The 21,819-nt window shown below is 49.5% G+C and overlaps 3 protein-coding genes across 3 annotated transcripts; 2 read left to right on the top strand and 1 right to left on the bottom strand.

Moving 5' to 3' along the window:
• Positions 1-234: 234 nt before the first annotated feature.
• On the top strand, positions 235-5,332 carry MEPCE (methylphosphate capping enzyme). The gene is made up of 4 exons (XM_075564963.1): positions 235-2,524; positions 4,056-4,274; positions 4,486-4,612; positions 4,750-5,332. Exons 1-4 carry the CDS (start codon positions 863-865, stop codon positions 4,800-4,802), a joined length of 2,061 nt encoding a protein of 686 aa, XP_075421078.1. The 5' UTR covers positions 235-862; the 3' UTR covers positions 4,803-5,332.
• A 928-nt stretch (positions 5,333-6,260) lies between these two features.
• On the bottom strand, positions 6,261-7,478 carry PPP1R35 (protein phosphatase 1 regulatory subunit 35). Its single transcript, XM_075528533.1, has 4 exons — positions 7,182-7,478; positions 6,836-7,091; positions 6,622-6,758; positions 6,261-6,525 (listed from the first exon to the last, which is right to left on the bottom strand). The coding sequence occupies exons 1-4, from the start codon at positions 7,419-7,421 to the stop codon at positions 6,352-6,354; spliced, it is 807 nt and encodes a 268-aa protein (XP_075384648.1). The 5' UTR covers positions 7,422-7,478; the 3' UTR covers positions 6,261-6,351.
• Positions 7,479-15,433: 7,955 nt separating this feature from the next.
• Positions 15,434-19,883, top strand: LOC142422970 (large ribosomal subunit protein eL29-like). The gene is made up of 2 exons (XM_075528170.1): positions 15,434-15,805; positions 19,812-19,883. The coding sequence occupies exons 1-2, from the start codon at positions 15,434-15,436 to the stop codon at positions 19,881-19,883; spliced, it is 444 nt and encodes a 147-aa protein (XP_075384285.1).
• Positions 19,884-21,819: the final 1,936 nt, after the last annotated feature.

Below are 21,819 nucleotides of genomic sequence, written 5' to 3'. Positions count from 1 at the left end.
GCTGTGGGACAAGCCAGTGATGAATAATTCATGAGCCCGCCCCTTTCTGAGGGAGTCACACCTCTCCGAGTCACGCTGACGCACGTTGCGCGTCCCAAACCTGAGGAAGCGACGTAACAGGCCCCGCCCACAGGGCGGAGGGCGGGGCTCCTCTCCAGCACGTGCTGCAGCTACCCGCGCAAGCCCCACAGGGTGTGCGCAGGCGCTCTCCGCAAGGGGGAGGAAGGAGGCGGGGTGGGGAGGTTGTTGGGTTTAGAGCCGGGCGGAGACCGCTGAGACTCATTCCTCAGGAACAAGGGTCGGGTGTGAAGGAGACCTTTTCACACCAGCTTCTCATCCCCCGCCTACGGTGGGTGGGATCGCGCGTCTGAGACAAAGGATATCAGTAGGGACGGACGTAACTGCGAAGGGAAGTAGGGTGTCAGTTTGGGGTGGTGGGTTTTTGGGGGGCAAAAGGGGGACTATATTTAAACTCCCTGGAGCCGTTAAGTTGGTTCGTACTCTGATGCGCGCGCAGCCAGGGTGGTGGCGGAGTGCGCATGCGTGATTGTCGGGGGGGGGGCGGAGGAACGCGCTTTAGCAGCGCGCGCTCGCGATTAAGTGGTAGTGTTGGAGGAGAAGAGGGGTCGGCGCAAGCGTGGTTGATTTCTCGAGTTGTTCGGGTCTCGCGGGCATCTTGTTTTGGTCTCGCGGGCGAGCGGGGCACGCAGTGGGAGGGGGGGCCGCGGGCGCGAGACTAGGCGAGCCGAGCAGGGCTGCGTGCGCACCCGGGAAAGGGGGAGGGGAGTCGGGTCTAGGAAGTGGGGGTTAAGCCCCCTGATCCCCCTCGTTACCCGCGATTGGGACGGAGTAAGGGGAGGAAATGATCGAGATGGCGGCGGAGAAGGAGCCGTTTCTGGTGCCGGCCCCGCCGCCGCCGCTCAAAGATGAGTCGAGCGCAGGGGGCGGCCCCACGGGGCAATCGCACCGAGAGGCCGCCTCCGGGCAGCTCCGCGGCCGGACGGAACGTGGGCCCGGCCCTCGCGTACACACGGCGGGGCCCCCTGCTTCTGAGGCCGGCAGGGAGAGCCCCGGGGCTGCCTCCACCCCTCGGGGCGGGCAGTTGCAACAGCAACGTGGGGCCGGCCCCCAAGCGCAGTCACAAGGGGAAGCCAGCTTGTCGGATCCCCACGGGCGAGCAGCTCCCCCAGAGGTGGGGGAGGAGCGACGTGGGGGCGGAGGAGGTACAGAAATGTGCCCCCCTGCCCCTCCTCGACCTCGTAATGGCTACCAGCCTCACCGGCCCCCAGGGGGCGGTGGGGGCAAGAGGAGAAATAGCTGTAATGTAGGGGGAGGTGGCGGAGGTTTCAAACATCCGGCCTTCAAAAGGCGCAGGCGAGTTAATTCGGACTGTGACTCGGTGTTACCTTCCAACTTCCTCCTGGGGGGCAATATCTTTGATCCACTAAACCTGAATAGTCTTCTGGATGAGGAAGTGAGCCGGGCGCTCAATGCGGAGACCCCCAAGTCATCCCCACTTCCGGCCAAAGGGCGTGATCCCGTGGAGATCCTCATCCCCAAAGATATTACTGACCCACTCAGTCTCAATACTTGCACTGATGAGGCCCAAGTAGTTCTTGCTTCACCACTCAAGACTGGTCGGAAGCGCCATAGACACCGGGGACAGCACCATCAACAGCAGCAGGCAGCTGGAGGGAATGATAGCCACTCCACCACGCTGCCTCCAACCCCTCTCACCCCTTCGCTTCATGGGGAGGGAGCCCCGCAGCTGGGGCTGAGAAGCCAGAACCAGGATGCCCCCCAGCCCTATGAACTCAACACAGCCATCAACTGCAGGGATGAGGTGGTGTCTCCCCTTCCAACTGCCCTCCAGGGTTCCACAGGCTTCACTTCACTCCCTCCAGCTGCCTCACTTACCCCTGCATCCACCTCCTCTTCTCGGCATCGCAAACGTCGCAGGACTTCCAGCAAGTCGGAGGCAGGGGCCAGGGGTGGAGGCCAGGGTCCCAAGGAAAAAGGCAAAGGGAGTGGGGGAGGCCGCCACCACCACCCTCTACCTGCAGCAGGCTTCAAAAAGCAACACCGCAAGTTCCAATATGGGAATTATTGCAAGTACTATGGGTATCGCAACCCTTCCTGTGAGGATGGGCGCCTTCGGGTGTTGAAGCCAGAGTGGTTTCGAGGCCGGGACGTGCTTGATCTGGGCTGCAATGTGGGCCACCTGACCCTGAGCATTGCCTGCAAGTGGGGCCCATCCCGCATGGTGGGCCTGGATATCGATGCCCGACTCATTCACTCAGCCCGGCAGAACATCCGACACTACCTGTCCGAGGAGCTGCGTCTCCTGCCCCAGACTCCTGAGGGGGACCCAGTGGCAGAGGGTGGGGAAGGGACCACCACCATCCGAAAGAGAAGCTGCTTCCCAGCCTCACTGACAGCCAGCCGAGGTCCCATTGCTGCACCCCAAGTGCCCCTGGATGGAGCGGACACCTCAGTCTTCCCCAACAATGTTGTCTTCGTCACGGTAAGGGGGTCTTAAGTGCCTTAACTCCTAGGAGAAGCAGATCCTCAAGAGAAGGGTCTGAGTTGGAGAGTTAGTGCCTCCACTGGGAGTCTCCCAGCCTGGGGAAAAGGTGGGATCTCTAACTTGGAGGCTTTAATCCTGGGGTTCTTTCTCATGAGTGCAAAGTTCTCTATCCCAGGATAATGGTTGACTCCTTTTGCCCTGCCAGCCTGGACTAAATTGCTGCCTTCCCTTGGGGGTTGCTGGGACTATTCACTGGGTTCTTTTCTAGACTTTCCCTCCATCATAACTGATGGTGTTCTCAGTGAAAGTGCACAGCAAGTTAAGGACCCATCTGATAGTTTGTGTGCAAGTTTTTCAGCGGTGTTAGTTACCTTTCACGTCCTCATTCCCTGTTTTCCGGGGGCCCTTTCTAGTACTTTCATCCTCGGCTTTAGTGTAAATGCCAGGCTCCAGGATCGCTTAGAGAGGGTGTTTTAGGAACCCACCTATTTTATGGGTCAGCTCCTTTACTTTGGGTGTTGCTTTGCTGTTTCACAAAAAGGTGGCTGCGGCAGAGTTGGTAGTCTAAAGACCTCAGGGAGCCCTGTGGTCCTGTTAACCTGGCCTTTTTTTAAGAGTGCACTTTTCCCTCTTTCTGTGGAGGACCACCTGTTGTGGCCTCAGTCCCAGGTCAGTGGTGGTAGTAGCTCGATACATCTATTTCTGGGTTCATTGGGGGGATTTCATCAAGATGGAAATTAGTCTTCAAGCCTACTGAAGGGGCGTAAAGGGTGGGTGTTAAACTTGGCGGGGGGAGAGGGGCCAGGGTGACAGGATTAGAGGAGCGGTTCTGAACAGTTCAAGTCAGCTGCTTTGACTCCGTAGATTTGTCATTGTAGTGTCATGAGTCAGTAGCCCAGGTAGCTTGCCTTTAGATCTACTCCACGTTGATCCTAACTCGTGGGAAGAATCAGTCCACCTCAGAAGGAAGAACTGGGTCTCTTGTGGGAGTCTCCCAGCTGCGCCTCATCCCCATCCACCACTCCATTTGGACTGTGCAGGAAGAGCTGACACCAGGCTAGGTTCACCTGGAAGAATAGACTTACCAGGTTTTGTCTGGGAGAAAGGAAAAGGTGGACTTGAAATTTTGCCCATCCCAGCTACGGGGAAATTCTTCTTTTCAGACCCTGGCATCATATTGAGTCATTTGGCCCAGGGTTTGTAGGGTTGGGGAGTAAGTATCAGCCAGCTAGGGAATTGGGAGAAGCTAGCTTTTTCTTTTCTCTGAGCAACTCGGCCTAGCGTTGGGAGATGTGCTGGATCGCGTGCATAATTCACTTATCTAGGCTCCCTTTTTGTTTGGTTAGGAAGCCAGGGCAGGAAGGTGTCAAAGGAAAATGAACCCCAAAGAGAGTAATCTCTGGGAGGTAGTCTGAAAATGTCAGAGAGGATGGTGGCCAGAACCTTGTCATAGATGTGAAAGAGGTTGGATGGGGACAGTGGTTCTTTTCATCCCCTTGTTGACCTCACCCCCAATTCTTGTCCTCAGGGTAACTATGTGCTGGATCGGGATGAGCTGGTGGAGGCCCAAGCACCTGAGTATGATGTGGTACTCTGCCTCAGCCTCACCAAGTGGGTACATCTGAACTGGGGAGATGAGGGCCTGAAGCGCATGTTTCGTCGAATCTACCGGCACCTACGCCCTGGTGGCATCCTGGTCCTAGAGCCCCAACCTTGGTCATCCTACGGCAAGAGAAAGACACTCACTGTAAGTTCAGTTTGGGTGGAAATGGGGGGAAGCCCTTTCTTTGAGGCAAAAAGGCTTGTGAAAGGGAGAATAAGGAAGCAGAGAGGGGGGGACCCTCTGAACAAAATGAAAAGGTTCAGTGAACAGGTAGGAAGGTATCATTCTGGGAGGGCAAAGGGAGACCACAGCAAGCTAAACTGCACCCCCTCCTCGCCCCCCTTTGCCTTTCTAGGAAACAATCTACAAGAACTACTATCGAATCCAGCTGAAGCCAGAGCAGTTCAGTTCCTACCTAACGTCGCCAGAAGTGGGCTTCTCCAGCTATGAACTGGTGGCCACACCCAAAAACACCTCCAAAGGTAAGCCGAGTGAGCCTGTGTGGTTGAGACAAGGCGTGAGGGAGGCAGGCAGCCTCTAGCTGAGATGAGGCAGACCTGGTGGAGCCCCCTGAGGCCCCGCCAACCCTTCCTGACTGTGCTCGCCCCCCTGCCCGCAGGTTTCCAGCGTCCTGTGTACCTGTTCCACAAGGCCTCTTCCCCTAGCCACTAAGTGGTCTCCTGAACAAAAAGTGTGAAGAAGCTGCCCGCTGCTCCTGAGATCCTGGGGGAGGAGGAAAGTCTCCCAAGGTCTTTCTGGCTCCAAAAAAACTTCCTTTCTTGGATCTGCAGAGAAAACTTTTCCTACGTTGCTGCCGCAGCCTCCTTCCCACCTCTGGCACCTAAGCAGCGAGCCCAGCTGTGCTGAAGTTGCCACGTTTTCCTCCCCTCAGCCTGCTGGGCTGGATGGCATGGACTGTTTGACTTGTTCTCCTAGGGCATGGGAGGGAGGGAGGGGTATCAAATTCTCTAGCCCTTTTCCTCTTCTCCCAAGGAGAGATTTCCCCGTTTCTCCTCAGCCCTTGTCCCTTGCTGCATTTTTCCGTGGACCACAGACAAATGGACTGAGGGTTTGAGGGGGAAAGTTTGGTGGGGAGGCACGCAGGTACTGTGAAAATCCTTCCCTCTGCTGTCCCCCATTGGGAGGAGAGGTTGGGTTTTGAATGTAAGAACAGCACAATAAACTTGATGTTTAAGGCAGTGGCCCACACGTGTCTGGCACTTTCTAGCCAATGGGAAAGGAGGGTACACTCTGCTAATACTAAAGATGTGTCTCGGTGGTTGGAAAGATGATGGAATGCTACTCAGGTCTACACACAAGTATACTGGACCCAAGTCAGGAAAAGGGGTGTAATACAAACTTTGGTGTGAAAATTCAAGTGGCATCCCGTTTTCCCTCCCCATCAATCCCTGCTGACGCACTTTCTGATGGGTGCTTTGAAGCAGGCTAACCATGAAACAGAGTTGATGACAGTGTTGGGGAATGGAAGGTGTGCTAGAAAAGTGTTTCAGACCAGAGCCACCAACCTTGCCAAGTGTTGCTGCACACTCAATGAACCCAGCATTCTAGGAACAGGTGTAGACACAGAAATTAAAGGTAATTTAAGGCATGCAGCTGCCTTTCAGGTTCCATAAGATGGGCACTGCAGGAAGGCTCACGTACAGAGCTAATACCCAAATGTTAATGTGATTGGAAGCAAAGCCAGAGAGGTGGTGGGAAAAACCCAAACTCACTGCCATCAATTCTGACACAGTGACTATAGGGCAGAGCAGAACTGCCCCTGTGAATGTCTGAGTCTGAAGCTCTTTACTGGGACAGACAGTTTCTGGCTGGTGGTTTCAAACTGTTCACAGTAACAGATTGCCAAGCCTGTGTCCAGGTCAGACTGCACTTCACAGCACCTCTGCATGGGCTCAAACCCTCAACCTATTAACTAATAGCCAAACTAGTTGCCCAACTAAACCATTTAGGTGAGATAGGGTGGGTATTGAGACTCCTGATTTGGACTGTTTACCACGTTGCCACCGCTTGCAAAAAAAGTAATTCTATTTACCAGCAGCATTCAACCTGAGGCATAAGTGGACCAATCCCTAGAGTTTTCCCTATCTCAGAGGTCCCCCAAAAGGTTCATTTGTTAGCAAAACCACTTTATTCTGGAGGGAAAGGGAAAAGAAAAATTCACACAATAAATGGGGTAGGCAATCCAAGGCATCTTCCAGTTCTACGCTTCCCAGCGCCTCAGAGTCTGATACATGAGGAAAGTGTCCTCGGCTGGGCGGGGCCGGGGCTGAAGGCGGAGAGGAGGCAGGCCTTCCAGGCTCAGGTGCGGCGATTCATAAAAGAGCGTTTCTGGGTCGCAGAGGATGGTCATGTCTGGCCCTGCCCCCGGTGGCTCCTGTTGAGGTTGAGGCCCAGAGTAAGGTTACCCCGCTAGGAGGGGAAGATGCCTGAACGGAAGATGGATAGGTAAGCTGGCACCCAGGTCCCTCACCTTTGGGGGCGGGGCTCGGGCCTGCGGCGGCAGAAACGCCTGTTTCTCCCGGAGCGCGGCGTTCAGAACCTGTTCCTCGGGCACCTGCAGGCTCACCAGGTCCCGGAAGAGCCGCTTGGAGCGTGGCACGTTCAACCCTGAGACCGCAGAGGGGGAGGAGTGAGCGGCGCCCGTCACCCCCACTCCCGGCGGGGCACCTGGCGCCAGTCCTCACCCTCGGCCACGCTCTCCTCCAGGCCACAGCGGGTCTGGAACGACTTTCTCAGATGCTCCTCCACGGCCTTCTCGGCGTCGAAGTGGCCCTCAGCTGCGGCCCGCGCGGCCTGCAGCTCGAGGCCCAAGGCCAGGGTGCTCTGGAGCGCGGGCGCCTCCAGCTCCTGCGGCGCCGCGAGCTGCTCGCTCGGTACCGCCGGCGGCGGCGGCCGCGGCTCGGAGTGGCTGGGGGAGGTGGGCGCCAGGCGGAACCGGACCTGGGAGCACAGAGCGGGGCTGTGAAGAGGGGGGCGCGGGGCTGAGGGGCGCCCCCTGACACACACACGCACGCACCCCGCCCCGTTCACCTGTCTCCCCTTGCGGGCCCCGCCCCGCCGGTGAGCCCGCCCCTTCCGCCGCCCGGGGCTGCGGCTGCACGGCTCGGGGCTCCCGGGCCCCGGGCTCGGGCTCAGGCTCAGACTCAGGTCCAGGCCGGGTTCGGGCACGGGGGCGCGGGGCTCCGAGGCTCGAGGCTCTGGGGGTGGCCCAGGGGCCGCCACGGCCGCCTCTTCCGCCGACTCCAGCCCCGACTCCCCACAGCCCATCATCTTGGCGGGGGAGTTAGGGTCAGGCGGCCCCGCCACACTGAGGCGCCGCTGCCGGAAGTCGTTAGCCTTCCTCCAGGAGGGCGGGGCGAAGCGCCCCAGCCACACCCTATTGGCGCTCCCATTAGTATGACTTCCTCTGCTCCGCCCCGACTTCCGCCCACCGCCGTGGTTGTGGGGCAAAGCGCGTTGAAGCTCCGGGTCCTCCACAGGACCCTGGCCCTCTCCAGAGCCGGGGTGTCGCATGCCAAGCCCCGAGATCCCCGGCTTCTGCTAGTGTGGAATGTATCATTTCTCCCTGTGGGGTGCTGCGCGGAGCAGCTTTAACTAAACGGGCCGCTGCACCCCCCACTCGAGGTCTTCAGGGCACCTCTGGGGGTTCCGTCGCCCCCGAACCGGAAAAGGAGGCTTTTCCCCAACCTGGGTGCGGCCGGACTCCCGCCCGGGACTCCCGCGAAAATTGTTAACCTGGCAATAGTCACCTTATCGCCCTTGCGACCTTTTATGACTATTTTCTCTCTGTGGGCCCTTAAAATGCTCATCTCTTTAAAATATATATATCTGTATGTTGCATGCAATTCTTAAAGAACGGTCTGGTGTATTTATCCTGAGCTTCAAACTTCCTGTATCCAAAGATCCCAGGACATGGGTACAGGTGCTCCACTCCCACCGGCCCCTTCTGTTCACTGGGGCAGGCCCCTTTGGTTTCATGGGTCTCTTTTATCACGTTAATGCTAGTCAGTGGGCATGTTTCTGAGTATCCTTCCCTGGAGAGGTCTGGGTAGAAGGGTAGCTTTATCAAGTTAAATAATAAGAATTGAAGATCGTAACTGGGAAACAGAGGCCTTGACAAACTCAAGAATAACAAAGTATGTCCTTTGTATCGCCACGACTCAACTGTGAAAGAATTAAAAATCCATTCCCTTGAAGTTGATTCTGGCAACCCCGTAAAATTTTCAGCAGCTAAATTTTGGAAGTAGATTGCCTGGCCTTTCTTCGGAGGGTTAGGTACTTGACAGCTAGCAACCCTGTAAAACAGGGTAGATCTGTACCATAGAGTTTCCCAGGCTTTACAATGAAAACGGCCTCATCTTTCTCCAGGGCATCTGCTGGTGAGCTTGAATCACTACTGACCTTTCCTTTAGCAGCCCTGAGATTAACCCAGAGTGCTAGGAAACCCAATGGGGCAGTTCCACTTCATCCTGGGCTTCCTCCTGAACCACCTTGAGGTGCCACTTTCACATGCTGAGCAAGAACACCAAACCCAAACAGCCCATTGGGTTACTGAGGGGGTTGTGGTGGTGATGGTGTGTGTTAAACTTATTGTGAATTAGGCGAGGGTTCACAGAACAGATCACTATTGTGTTTAACAACCTACCTAACCTCCCAGTGACTTGCCTTTTCCATAATTTCTCACCTACCTCCCTCTTTAGGCTGAGTTTTTTTTTTTTTTACATCACTTTACTGGGGGCTCTTACGGCTCTTACCACCAGGATGTGCTTGATGCCACCAGAACTCCTTGTGAAAGACACTGCCCATTGCCATCCCGTGGATGCAGATGTGCAGCAAGCTGATATATAGGGTTTCAGAGGCTGAAAATATTCACATGAGCAAGCTTCATCTTTCTCCTACAGAGGAGCTGATGGGTTTGAACCACGAACCTTGAGACTTGCAGGCCAATGCCTACCCTACAGCGCCACCAGGGCTCCCTTGAAAGGGAGCAGAGGGGTGCAAATACGTAGCCATGGCCTAAGCCATGAAGTTCCAATGGTTAGTTATCTGCAGAAAGAGAAAATAGAGGTATGAAGGCAGACTTCTCTGAACTGCTTAGTATATTTACTTTAGAAACATGTATAGGAGGGGACTTGAAAAAGTTCCTAGAAAAATTGCACTAGAGAATAATGGATTTTTCCCATGAACTTCTTGATGGCCCCTCATGTATTTTCCAAGATAAAATTAATTTTAAAAATCAATTCCTTGGAAGGTGGGCTTGTACTGAATCCTATCTCCACTTTAAGAATAATTAGTTCTTACAATATGGTCCTGCTTGATACTCATCCTCAGGAAGGAAGCACAAATGATATGGGAGTTATAGCAGAATGTGGTGAAGAAATTAGATGGCGCCTGGCTAATCAGACAGAATACCATCTGGGGTCTTAAAGGCTTGTTATTATACAAGCAGCCATCTAAGTGAGATGTCAACTAAGCCCACATGGAAGAAGCACACCAACATCTGTGACCCAAAGATGGTAATTTATAATAATGCCAACTGAAGGAGGGAATAGTATTAGAGCTTAAATTGTGAGATTCCGATTTGTAGAAGGCTATGGTTGACCGTGGAAGCCCAAGATACTTGGGCTTGACTGCTTAAAACCGTATCACTTGACTCCTCCCCTCCCACACACCCAAAGACACTTTGGGCCTGATCTAGTTTTCAATAGTTTCTGTCTTTTTTGTTTTGTTTTTCATATTGGGGTCTATCCCTGATGTATTTTGACATTGTGAGTAGCTTCCTTGAATCTTTGTTTGTTTTTCTGCATATGAAAATCAGGATTGATGAACTTACAGAGACAATAAGTAGAATTGTTTCTGGGTGGTCCAGTGGGGGGAGGTTGGGAGTGGGTAAAGAGGAACTGATATCATGGAGATCAAGAAGGAAGAAAATGTTTTGAAACTGACCGTGATAGCAATTTTGCTTGATGGGATTGAGCTATAGGATGGTAATTATTACCTCGTGATAAAATACAATGTTATTTTGAAAAAGTAAATTCCTAAAAGGTGAAAGTAAAATGAAGCAAATGAATCGAGGTGTGTATCTAACGATGAAAACAACTACCCTAACAATGTTAAATTGTTTTCAGCAGTGATGATGTTGGGGACAGGTGAAAACGTGTTGTTCTGGCCATCACGTTGATTCTCACGCATGGTGGCTCTATTCACAACAGAACAAAGCTCTGCCCAGTGCTGGGCCACCTTCACAAGCACTGGCCGTTATTGCTCAGCCTCTAGGGCAATTCATCTTAGTGAGGGCACTCCTCTTCCCCTGGCCCTCTGCCTTACCAAGCATCATCTCCTCCACGGACTTGTACTTCCTGGTAATAAGTCTAGAGAACTTGAGATGAAGTGTCCCCATCCTGGAGTCTCAGGAGAATTCAGGCAATATCCCCCCTATTCATTGTCCAGCTTTCACATGCAGATGAGGCTATTGAAATGATCTTGGATCAGGCGCACCTTAGTCCTCAAAGTGACATAGTTGCCTTTGAACACGTTCAAGAGGTTTTTTGCACCATATTTGCCCAGTGCGATACGTTGTTTGATGTCTTGACTCCTTCGATGGATGTTGATTCAGGTAAAAAGAAACCCTTAAAAGTGATATGGTGTTTTGTGATGCTCACCTTCCCTGACACGATTACTGCAGACAAATGGGTTCATAAGCAAATGTGGTGAAGAAAGCTGATGGTGCCTGGCTATCAAAAGATATAGCATCTGGGTCTTAAAGACTTGAAGACAAACAAGTGGCCATCTAGCTCAGAAGCAACAAAGCCCATATGGAGGAAGGAAGCACACCAGCCTGTGTGATCGCAAGGCATCAATGGGATCAGGTATTAGGCATCAAAGACTCAGGACAAGAAATCATATTACTGTGAATGGGGGTGGGGCACAGAGTGGAGACCCAAAGCCCATCAGTAGTCAGTTGGACACTCCCTGTCAGAATGACCACGAGGAGGAGAAGAGCCAGTCAGGGAGCAGCTTGGCACCAACGAAATACACAACTTTCCTCTAGTTCTTTAATGCTTCCCCCACCCCAATACCATGACCCCAATTCTACCTTACAAATCTGGCTAGACCAGAACATGTATACTGGTACCTATAAGAGCTCCCCACACAGGAAATCCAGAACAGATAAGCCCTCCAGGACCAATAAGGGGAGCAGCGATACTAGGAGTAAGGGGGAACTAATCACAATAATTGACGTATGACTCTCTCCCCCAGGGGGACGGACAGCAGAAAAGTGGGTGAAATGAGGCAGCAGTTGGTGTAAGACATAAAAATTTTTTTAATAAATTATCAAGGGGGCATAAGGGAAGGACACGGGGCAGGAGGGAAAAAATGAGCTGATGCCAGGGGCTCAAGTAGAAAGAAGATGTTTTGAAATTATGACATGTACATATGTGTTTGACAACATGGATATATGTATGGATTGTGACAGAGCTGTAAGAGTCCCAAATTTTAAAAAAATTTAAGTGATATGGTGCTACCTAAAACACCTGGGAATAGAAATATCATAGGAGCCAGCAATACTTTCTCTGGCATATACCCCCCGAGAAATGAGGCAGGCCAGAACAGCTGTCAGCTCTCCACGTTCATTGCAGCACAGCTCCCAATAGCAAAAAGCTGGAAACGGTCCAAATTAGAGCAGCAGTCCGGCAGAAGAGCAAATAAACTATGGTCGATGCACACAATGGAAAACTCCGCGTCCCTAAAACACAGCGATGAAGCCATGAACCACAGCATGACAGGGACGTACCTGGAAACCATTGCGCTGCAAGAAGTCATTCAACCACAAAAGGACAAGTGATGTATGAGTTAACGACTATACGGATAAATACCAAGACAAAGGCAGGCTTGTGCTCTCAGGGCATGTAACCTTCTAGTTCGGTCTCCCAAGCAGTGAGCTGTAGAGCCTGCCTAGTGTCCAGGAACCAACACCCTCTTTGTATGTACATCTTAAAAGCCACCCAGACAGAGGAGCCCTCTCCTCAGCCAGGGTCAGTTTTTCCGGGGGTGGCTAGGGGAGAACATTTAGTTACTGCCACACATCATTGTGGCAAGTTATCCTAAATCAACAGACACTCTTATAAGAGCGATAGGTGACCTTACTGGAGGGAGATTCAAGTCCAGATGTGGGCAGGGGGGCATGTATGTCTCGGAAAAGGTGATTACTCCTGACCCAAGCCATAGTATTTTCACTTGCCTTATATGCATGTGAAAGTTGGACATGGGATAAAGGAGACCAAAGTAAAATCGATACATTTGAATTGTGGTGCCGGTGAAGATGATTGGAAGTGCCATGGAAGGACAAACAACTCTGTCCTGGAAGAAGCAAGGCCAGAGTGCTCCTTAGAAGCAAGCATGACGAGGCTTCTTAGGTGCTTTGGACACGTCAGGAGAGACCTAGCAGTTCCTGGAGAAGGACCTCCCATTTGGTCAAGTGGAGGGGCAGTGACAGAGGAAGGCCCTCAAGGAGGTGCATGGACACAGTGGCTGCAGCCACGGACTCCAACGCAGGAACAATTGTGAGGATGGTGCAGGGTTGTGCAGTGTTTTGTTCTTTTGTGTAGAGTCGCTGTGGCTCCAAACGCACTTGATGGCACCTAACGACAACAACAACAGTATTCCATTGTGTGTGTGTGTATTGTTGTTGCTAGGTGTCGTGGAGTCAGCGCCCACCCATAACAACCGTATGCACAACAGAAGGAAACACTGCGCAGTGCTGTGCCGTCTCACCATGATTTCTATACCTGGGCCCATTGATGCCACCACTGTGTCAATCGTGTCACTGAGAAACTTACTCTTTTTTTTGGCTGCCCCCTCTGCTTTACCAGGCACGATGTCCTTCTCCAGGGACTGGTCTCTTCTAACAATATGTCCAAAGGATGGATGACGAAGTCTTGCCATCCTGGCTTCTAAGGTGCATTCTGGTCTTAATTTTTCTAAGGAAGATAGGCTTGTCCTTTTAGCAGTCCATGGTACCTCCAGTATTCTTCCCCGGCACCACAATTCAATATAATGTGTGTGTGTGTGTCTGTGTCAAGGTGTCTTTACCCAGCCTTCCACCGGGGGCGCTTAGGTGGTTTCTATCTTCTGGCTATTGTGCATGGTGCGGCGATGGACGTGGACTTGCACGTGCTCACGTGCACTACGTTCCTTAATTTGTTAGGGTCTGCGCTGAGCAGAGGGATGGCTGGGCCATTGGTGTGTCAATCCCCAGTTGCTTGAGGAAGTGCCATTCCACGTTTCCACAGTGGTTGCCCTGTTTTACAGTCTCAGCAGCGGCGTATAAGCGTTCTAGTCTCTCCCCACCCTCTCCAGCATGCGCTATTTTCTTGTGTGTTTTTTAAAAATTTTGTTGTCAATGCTGGTCTGAGGTCCTTCATCATGGTTTGGACTTGCTTCTCTCTAAATAGCTCGTCAGCATGAGCATTTCTTCACCTGTTTCTTAGTTACCTGGGTGTCTTCTTTGGTGAGATGTCTGTGTGTCTCCTCAGGTGGACAGATTTTGAACTCACATCTTTGCCTCCTAATTATCACCACCTAGTTGTTTAGCAAAGAGAGAGCACCAGTGGTACAGTGTTTACGCGTTAGGCTGCTAATTGCAAGGGAAATAGTTCAAAACCACCAACCCTTCCTTGGGAGAAAAACGAGGCTTTCTACTCCCATGAAGAGTTAGTCTCAGAAACCCACAGAGACAGTTAGGTCTCCCCTGTCCTATAGGGTTGCTATGAGTCAGAATCAACTCAATGGCAGTGAGTTTGGTTTGATATTTTTGGAGGAGCTTATCCAAGGAGCCCTGGTGGTGTAGTGGGTTACAAGTTGGATTGCTAACCACATGGTCAGCAGTTCAAACCAGCCTGCCTCTCATCAAGAGAAAGATGTCACTGTCTATTCCATAAAGATGTACAGTCTCAGGAACCTTGTGGGGAAGATCTATTTTTCCCTAGCAGTGGGTCTCAGCCTTCCCAATGCCACGACCCTTTCACACAGCACCACATGTGGTGGTGACTCCCAACCATAACATTATTTTCGTTGCTACTTCAGAACTGTCATTTTGCCACTGTGATGAATCATCATGTAAACATCTGGTATGCAGTTGTATTTTCATTGTTACAAACCAAACATCATTAAAGCACAGTGATTAATCACAAAAACAATATGTGATTCTATTTTGTGAAATATTTATTTGTAATGACAAATCGATGAAATTTTGTCTTGGTGTAGCATGGGTAACAGTCTTAATATAATAGCAAATTAAATTGCTATATTTTGTGACAGTGTGCATAAAAATCTACCTTCAGTGCGAAGGCTGAGATAGCTGCTTTCTCACCAGATCAGAAATTCTTGGAGTGGTCTTTGCAAAAGCACAATGAAGATCATCTTCCACAACAAGTCTACTTCTGTATTTAGACATGATAACCAAGAAGCTGGAAAACCCAGTTTCACAAAGATATGTTGTTGGACATGGAAGAAGAAGGCGCAACATAGTCTCAGACAGAACAGGACATGACTGAAAACACTTGACCCAGAATTTTGTAACTGGCATTGTAGAGAAATCAGTTCTCGCTGCATCGCTGTTAATAAGTTCAATGAACTCCTCTTGTGCTGTCTCAGGAACATCTTCCACTTTGACTGTGAATGGGCTTCTGGTAAGTGCAAGTGGGGTGTCAGATTTGGAAAATACGATCAAATTTCATCTGCAAGCATGTGCAAGCATTCTTTCACAGAAATTATCATCATAATCCTTTTGTCTGGTTCAATGTCATGTTCCTCAAAGAAAGCAGATAAGATAGGCAACACTTAAATTTTACTTTCATCCAATTTTTTTTTTTTTTTTGCCAAAGCTGAAATTTCATTTGGAATTATCAGATGTTTTCAGACAAATCAAGGCATGTTGCGTTTGGTCCTTGCAGTGATAAATTTAATTCATTCAAGATGGCAAAGATGTCAACCAACTAAGCTATTTTCTGCAGTTGACTTTTAACGCTGAAAGGTACTTCGAGCTGCCATCTTGCTTTCTGATTAAAAAACGTTTTGAGTTCATCACAAAATTTAAAAACATGTTTTAAAAATTTTCCTCTTGATTAGGGCACAGAATGTACAGATGTGCTTTATACAATTGGTGTATGTATATGTATGGACTGTGATAAGACTTGTATGAGCCCCTCATAAATTGTTTTTTAAAAAAGCTCTCTCTTCCGGTCCCTGGCGTTCCGGGAGCTGCAGGCGTCGGTGCAGACATGGCCAAATCCAAGAACCACACCACGCACAACCAATCCCAGAAATGGCACAGAAACGGCATCAAAAAACCCCGGTCACAACGATACAAATCTCTTAAGGGGGTGGACCCCAAGTTCCTGAGGAACATGCGCTTCGCCAAGAAGCACAACAAGAAGGGCCTGAAGGAAATGCAGGCCAACAACGCCAAGGCTGCGGCTGCTCGCGCTGAGGCCATCAAGGATCTTGTGAAGCCCACAGAGGTCCAGGCCAAGATCCCAATGGGCGTCAACCGCAAGCTCAGCCGACTGGCCTTCATTGGCCACCCCAAGCTTGGCAAGCGGGCTCGGGCACATATTGCCAAGGGTCTGAGGCTCTGCCGGCCCAAGGCCAAGGCACAATGCAAGGCTGATGCTCCAGCCAAGGCCACGACTCCAGCAAAAACTCCCAAAGGCGCCCCTGCCCCAGCTCAAGCTCCCAAAGGCCCCCAGGCTCCCACAAAGTAGAGTTCTCTGTGAGGGTGAGAGGGACTGGTGTGAGCCCTGGGCTGCTGCCTGCATGGCGCTGGTGTCTTCTTGTGCTGTTTGTTGTACAAATAAACCCACGTGGCGCTGAAAAAAAAAAAAAAGAAAGAAAGAAAAAGAAATACCAGAGATGTGTGACATAAAATGTTTATGGAAATTTTCAAAAATAAATAAATAAATAAGTAGGAATGTATTTTGATATATTGAAAAAAAATTTTTCCTCTCAACAACCATCTCATGTCAGCGTGAAAGAGCAGTGCATTATTCAGCACATCTAACTCGTTGCACAGTTGAGAAAAAAAGCCGACTGTTTAAAGTGCTCACCTTTACAAATCATACCATGAGTTCCGACCACTTTTGGTGGCTCATTCAGTACCAAACATTGAAATCCAGATCGACATCCTAGCATAGCTGGAGCCCCATCTGTGCAAACACCACAAACCTTTTCCCAAGAGATCTTATGCTCTTTCAGAAATGAACCAACTGTGTCAAATACATCACGTGCAGTAGTTGTCATTTCAAGAGGTTTGCAAAAAGGAAACTCATCTTTAAAGTCGCCATCATCAATAGACCTCACGTGAACCAGTAATTGTGAACAGTTTGCAACATCTGTAGATTCATCAAGCTGGATGCTAAATATTGGAAGTGGAGCAGATTTAATTTCCTGGATGACGTGATCAAGAATATCATCAGACATGTCATCTATTCCTCTGTGGACAGTGTCATTAGATAAGGAAATTGCACTCAATTTCATAACAAATTCGTCTCTGATCATGACTCGAACAATGTCTTTGGCCGCTGGCAACAGTAAATCCTCAGCAATGGTGTGAGGTTTCACAGCTCTGGCGATTCTGAGTGCCACCAAATATGAAGCTTCAACGGCTGCTACGTTTTGTTTGTGGTACTCGCCACCAGTGTCAAGTCTGGCTTTCTTGAGTCCATCAGCTTTGCTTCTAAAATAGTTGGTATCCTTGCCGGCAAAGCTCGGATGCTTGCTATCAAAATGGTGTTTTAGTTTGCTTGGCTTCATAGATTCAGCTGATAGAACTTCACAACAAGTAGGACATTGTGGTTTCTCAATTCCTTCTGTACTTATTGAGGTAAAACCATACTGTAAAAAATCCTCACTATATTTTCTTTTCTTAATGTTCTTCTCTACATGATCCATTGTCATGGAATGGTTTGCTAATGAAAATAATATATAATACAATTTTTTTAAATAAATAAAAGAATATCTAACAATAGCTTTAATAATACAAAAGATGATACATGGCAGAGTTCAGTCAATACAGTTCATTAAAGTTTCCTATGATTTACCATTCTGTGTTGTTTTTTTACTTACCTGTTACTGTCACAAGGGGGCAGTATTCACATCAACCACAGATGAATATAAAAAGACCAGTCAGCATCCAGAGTAAGTTCCCATGGTACAGATATTTTTTTGCAGTAGTTTATGATTTTACATTTACCCAGTAGTTATAATTCATGAAGTGTTGTTTTACCTCTAATACTGCTACTTTCAACACAGTAGCTGCTTTTAACAGAGTAGTTGCTTTCAACACAGTAACTGCTCTCTACACATGTGACTGGTCTGCATAAGTACATTATGGTGCCAACCCTGTCACATACAGCTGTATTTATACGGGGTGTATGTGATGGGGCTGGTACGATGATATCATCACACTGGGTACTCATATGTGAGTGTATCTGAATGTGAGCTGACCCACCTGGAGACATAGAGGAGCTGTGTCTTGCTTCTTAAGGCCATTGGAAATATGTGTTTTCCGATGGTCTTAGGTGACTCCTGTGAAAGGGTCATTTGACCTCCCAATGGGGTCATGACCCGCAGGTTAAGAACCGCTGCTCTGTAGAGTAGCAATGAGTTGGAGTCAACTCAATGACAGTAGGTGGGATCCGTTTCGGATCGGGTGGAGAAGCGAGCAGCAAATCCCAACAGGGCATTCAGGTGAAGGATAGTGCTGTGAGAAAAGTCACTCATCTGGGTGGGTTAGGAGGGGTGATATAGTTAAAGTTTATTGAGCCAACTTGGCTGATAAACACTTGTGGGGTTAAGTGTGTGGGGTTAATTGAAGGGCGGAGGGATAAATGGATCAGTGAAGCTCGCCTTTCTAGTTCTCCGGTTTCTTGTTTTCTGATGGTCGGACCAGAGAGCAGCTGCCTTAGCCAGCTCCCTGCGTCAGTTGGCAAGGCTCACTTCCTGCAAGACATCTCCGAGGAAAAGCCACATGGACCGACCCGGATGCAGCCCTGGGTGCAGGAGCAGCCGTGTGGAGACCCCTGCCAGTGCTGAGATGCTTACACATTCACTGATTCAGCTTTCCTCCTGCAGTTGGCGTCATTGTGTGTGTTTTGTGAGATGGAGGATTTTGTGGACTGGTGTCACACATATGGGTTAATGTGTTAATGTTGGACTTGGGCAGCACTGGGTTGGATATTTTTTTTCCTTGTTATCTTTTTTTTTTAATCATTTTATTAGGGGCTCATACAACTCTTATCACAATCCATACATACATCAATTGTGTAAAGCACATTTGTACATTCATTACCCTCATCATTCTCAAAACATATGCTCTCCGCTTAAGCCCCTGGCATCAGCTCATTTCCCCCCCTCTACCCCTGCTATCCCCTCCCCCCTCCCTCATGAACCCGTGATCATTTATAAATTATTATTTTGTTATATCTTGCCCTGTCTGACATCTCCCTTCACCCACTTTTCTGTTGTCCATCCCCCAGGGAGGAGGTCACATGCAGATCCTTGTAATCGGTTCCCCCTTTCCAACCACTCACCCTCTACTCTCCCAGTATCACCACTGGCACCCCTGGTCCTGAAGGGATCATCTGCCCTGGATTCCCTGTGTTTCCAGTTCCTATCTCTACCAGTGTACATCCTCTGGTCTAGCCAGACTTGCAAGGGATAATTCGGTTCATAATAGGGGAGGGGGGAGCATTTAGGAACTAGAGGAAAGTTGTATTTTTCCTCGTTGCTACTTTGCAACCTGACTGGCTTGTCTCCTCCTCGAGACCCCTCTGCCAGGGGATCTCCATTGGCTGACAAATGGGCTTTGGGTCTCTACTCCGCACTCCCCCCCTCATTCACTATGGTAAGATTTTTTGTTCTGATGATACCTGATCCCTTTGACACCTTGTGATCACAAAGGCTGATGTGCTTCCTCCATGTGGGCTTTGTTGCTTCTGAGCCAGATGGCTGCTTGTTTACCTTTAATCTTTTAAGACCTCAGATGCTATATCTTTTGATACCCGGGCAACATCCGCTTTCTTCACCACATTTGCTTATTCACCCGCTTTGTCTTCAGCAGTGTGTCAGGAAGGTGAGCATCATAGAATGCCAATTTAATAGAAGAAAGTATTCTTGCATTGAGGGAGTACTTGAGTGGAGGCCCAATGTCCTTCTGCTACCTTAATACTAAACCTATAAATATATGCACATAGATCTATTTCCCCATCCTCATACATAACTATATTTGCATATGTACATGTCTTTATCTAGACCTCTATGAATATGCTTTGCCTCCCAGCTCTTTCCTCTTTTTCCCTTGACTTTCCTGCTGTCCTACTATCATGCTCAGTCCCCACCAGGATTTCAGTAATTCCTCTTGGTTACATGGGTTGGATATTTTCTTAATGTGCACTTAACCTTTATATAAAACTCTTTCTTATACATGAGTTTCTGTGGATTTGTTTCTCTAAAGTACCCAGACTAACACAAGGGGTGAGGCTGAGGGAGGTGAGCCCAGGACCCTTCTTTCATGTCTCTGTCCATTGTGACCTCTGGCCTGAGATTCTCCCTTTCTACTCTCACCCTCCACCTCTGTGACACCCTCCTTCCTCCTGACAGTGCTCATCCCCCAGGGCCCAGTCTCCCCGGCCCCCGGCTGCATGCATCTTCATGTCTGCTCCTGGAACTTAAGGCTCCTCGCAGGGAGAGCACAGCCCGAGAGGGAGAGGCAGGGGCTCACATGTGTAGGATAGGCTTTCGAGTGAATCAGAAGCGTGAAGCCCATCCTGAGCTCACTGGGTGAGAAAGGCAGGATGAAGCAGTAAATACCCACTGAGTCATCCTTCCCCAAGCCCAAATTCATTGAGAACCACATGTTAGGCACTATGCTAAGCCCTGGAATACATCCAGCAGTGAGGACAGCCCAGGGGCATTAGGTAGGAAGGGATTTGGGGACAGCTTCCTTATGGAGTTGAAGGGCTCTATGGGTTACTTGTTGGGCTGCTACCTCAGAGTCAGCAGTTCAAAACCACCAGCCCCTCCTGAGGATAAAGATGAGGATCCCCGCTGCTGTAAGGACTTACAGCCTCAGAAACCCACAGGGGGCATTTCTACTTTGTCTTGTAGGCCCCTATGAGCCAGAAAGGACTCAATGGCTGGGAGTTTTTTAAATTTTCCCCGAGGAAAACTGAAGAGTAGATCTGAAAAAGGAATGAGAGTCAGCCAGGTGAAGAATGTGGTGGGGGAACAACTCAAGACAGAAGCATCAACAGTTGTGAAGGCTCAGAGGGTTGAAAAGCTAGCTACTGGCAGTAGAAGTCACAGAGAAGCCTGTCTAGATGAGGCCCATCAGGCAGGCTGGGACCACAGTCCAGGGCCGAGGTGAAAGTTTAGATTCCATCCCACGTGGTACAGCATGTTCTGAAAAGTTACACGGAAAAGATCTCCCTCATCTCTAATTTACATATCATGCAATTTAATAGTTTGCTCATATTAAGAAGAGGTGTGCAGTCACCACCACAACTTTAGAACATTTTCTTCTTTCTTGTCCTCCTTGTTTCTTTTTCCCATCACACACACACACACGCACGCACGCACGCACGCACACACGCACGCACGCACACACACACACGCCTCCCCTGCCATGCCACTAGGTAATTATTAACCCAGTCACTGTCTCTGTCAATTTACCTATCTTGGATTTCATATGCAAAGATTCATGCAAAACACAAACCACAACAAAACAGAAAAAAAGCTTCAACTGCAAAGAACGCAGAAAGTTTTAAAAATAGACATCTTAAAAATGGAGATCAAGCGATAAGGCGATGCTTTTTAACCTAACGGCATCTGCCATGTCGCCTTTACAAGGCTCTGTCCGATGGCAACGCTAACCCCATCTCTGGACTGTGATCAGAGGGGATTCAGGGGAAGCGTAATCTGTGTGGAGAATCTGCAAAGAGATTCCGGGGTTCCAGGGTCAGCCACAGCCTTCTGCAACCTGAGTGTTCAGAATGTAAGCTCTGGTGCTGTTCCCTCTGCAGATTTCAGTTTCATTACTTACAATCCTTGGATCGCACAGCCCTTGGTGATCCAGACTGTGTGTAACAGATTACTGAGACTTTAGACTGTCTCTTTTTGAGGCACCCAACGACCTTCAGAGGTCACACCAGGAGGATTCGAATGTGAAAACCCCACTAAGCAGACAGGTGTTACCTTAAACTCACCAGGAAAACAGGTGTTACCTTAAACTCACCTGGAGTGGATTTAAGGGGCTGACATACTCCCTGAGACGTAAGGCTGAAATGTCTCATATTTTTAATATAGATGTGAAAAAAAATAATAAGATACACATCAAAAGACTTCTCTAGCAGAGTAAAACGAAAACCTAGAAACTGGGGGAGTATTTTTGTGTTTGTGTTAGATGCTGTCGGGCCAGTCCTGACTCGCAGCCACCCTCTGTCCAACAGAACAAAACACTTCCCAGTCCTAAACCATCGCCACGACTGTTATGTTTGAGCTGGTCGTTGCAGCCACTGTGTCAATCCATCTAATTGAGGGGCTTCCTCTTTATCAATAACCAGATGCCAAGCAAGATGTCCTGTCCTAGGGTTTGGGGTCTAACGCACGT

This window comes from Tenrec ecaudatus, chromosome 12 (assembly GCF_050624435.1).
Source record: "Tenrec ecaudatus isolate mTenEca1 chromosome 12, mTenEca1.hap1, whole genome shotgun sequence".
NCBI lineage: Eukaryota > Metazoa > Chordata > Mammalia > Afrosoricida > Tenrecidae > Tenrec > Tenrec ecaudatus.
This window is presented reverse-complemented; position numbering and strand designations above follow the sequence as displayed.

Bases quoted from the DNA above. Each gene is read 5' to 3' on its own strand.
- MEPCE (XM_075564963.1), top strand. From the start codon at position 863: ATGATCGAGATGGCGGCGGAGAAGGAGCCGTTTCTGGTGCCGGCCCCG. The intron at 2,525-4,055 runs GTAAGGGGGTCT...TCTTGTCCTCAG, and splicing joins ACAATGTTGTCTTCGTCACG to GGTAACTATGTGCTGGATCG. The intron at 4,613-4,749 runs GTAAGCCGAGTG...CCCTGCCCGCAG, and splicing joins ACCCAAAAACACCTCCAAAG to GTTTCCAGCGTCCTGTGTAC.
- PPP1R35 (XM_075528533.1), bottom strand. From the start codon at position 7,421: ATGATGGGCTGTGGGGAGTCGGGGCTGGAGTCGGCGGAAGAGGCGGCC. The intron at 6,759-6,835 runs GTGAGGACTGGC...CTGCGGTCTCAG, and splicing joins GGAGGAGAGCGTGGCCGAGG to GGTTGAACGTGCCACGCTCC. The intron at 6,526-6,621 runs GTGAGGGACCTG...CAACCTCAACAG, and splicing joins CCCGAGCCCCGCCCCCAAAG to GAGCCACCGGGGGCAGGGCC.
- LOC142422970 (XM_075528170.1), top strand. From the start codon at position 15,434: ATGGCCAAATCCAAGAACCACACCACGCACAACCAATCCCAGAAATGG. The intron at 15,806-19,811 runs GCACAATGCAAG...TCCTCCTGACAG, and splicing joins TCTGCCGGCCCAAGGCCAAG to TGCTCATCCCCCAGGGCCCA.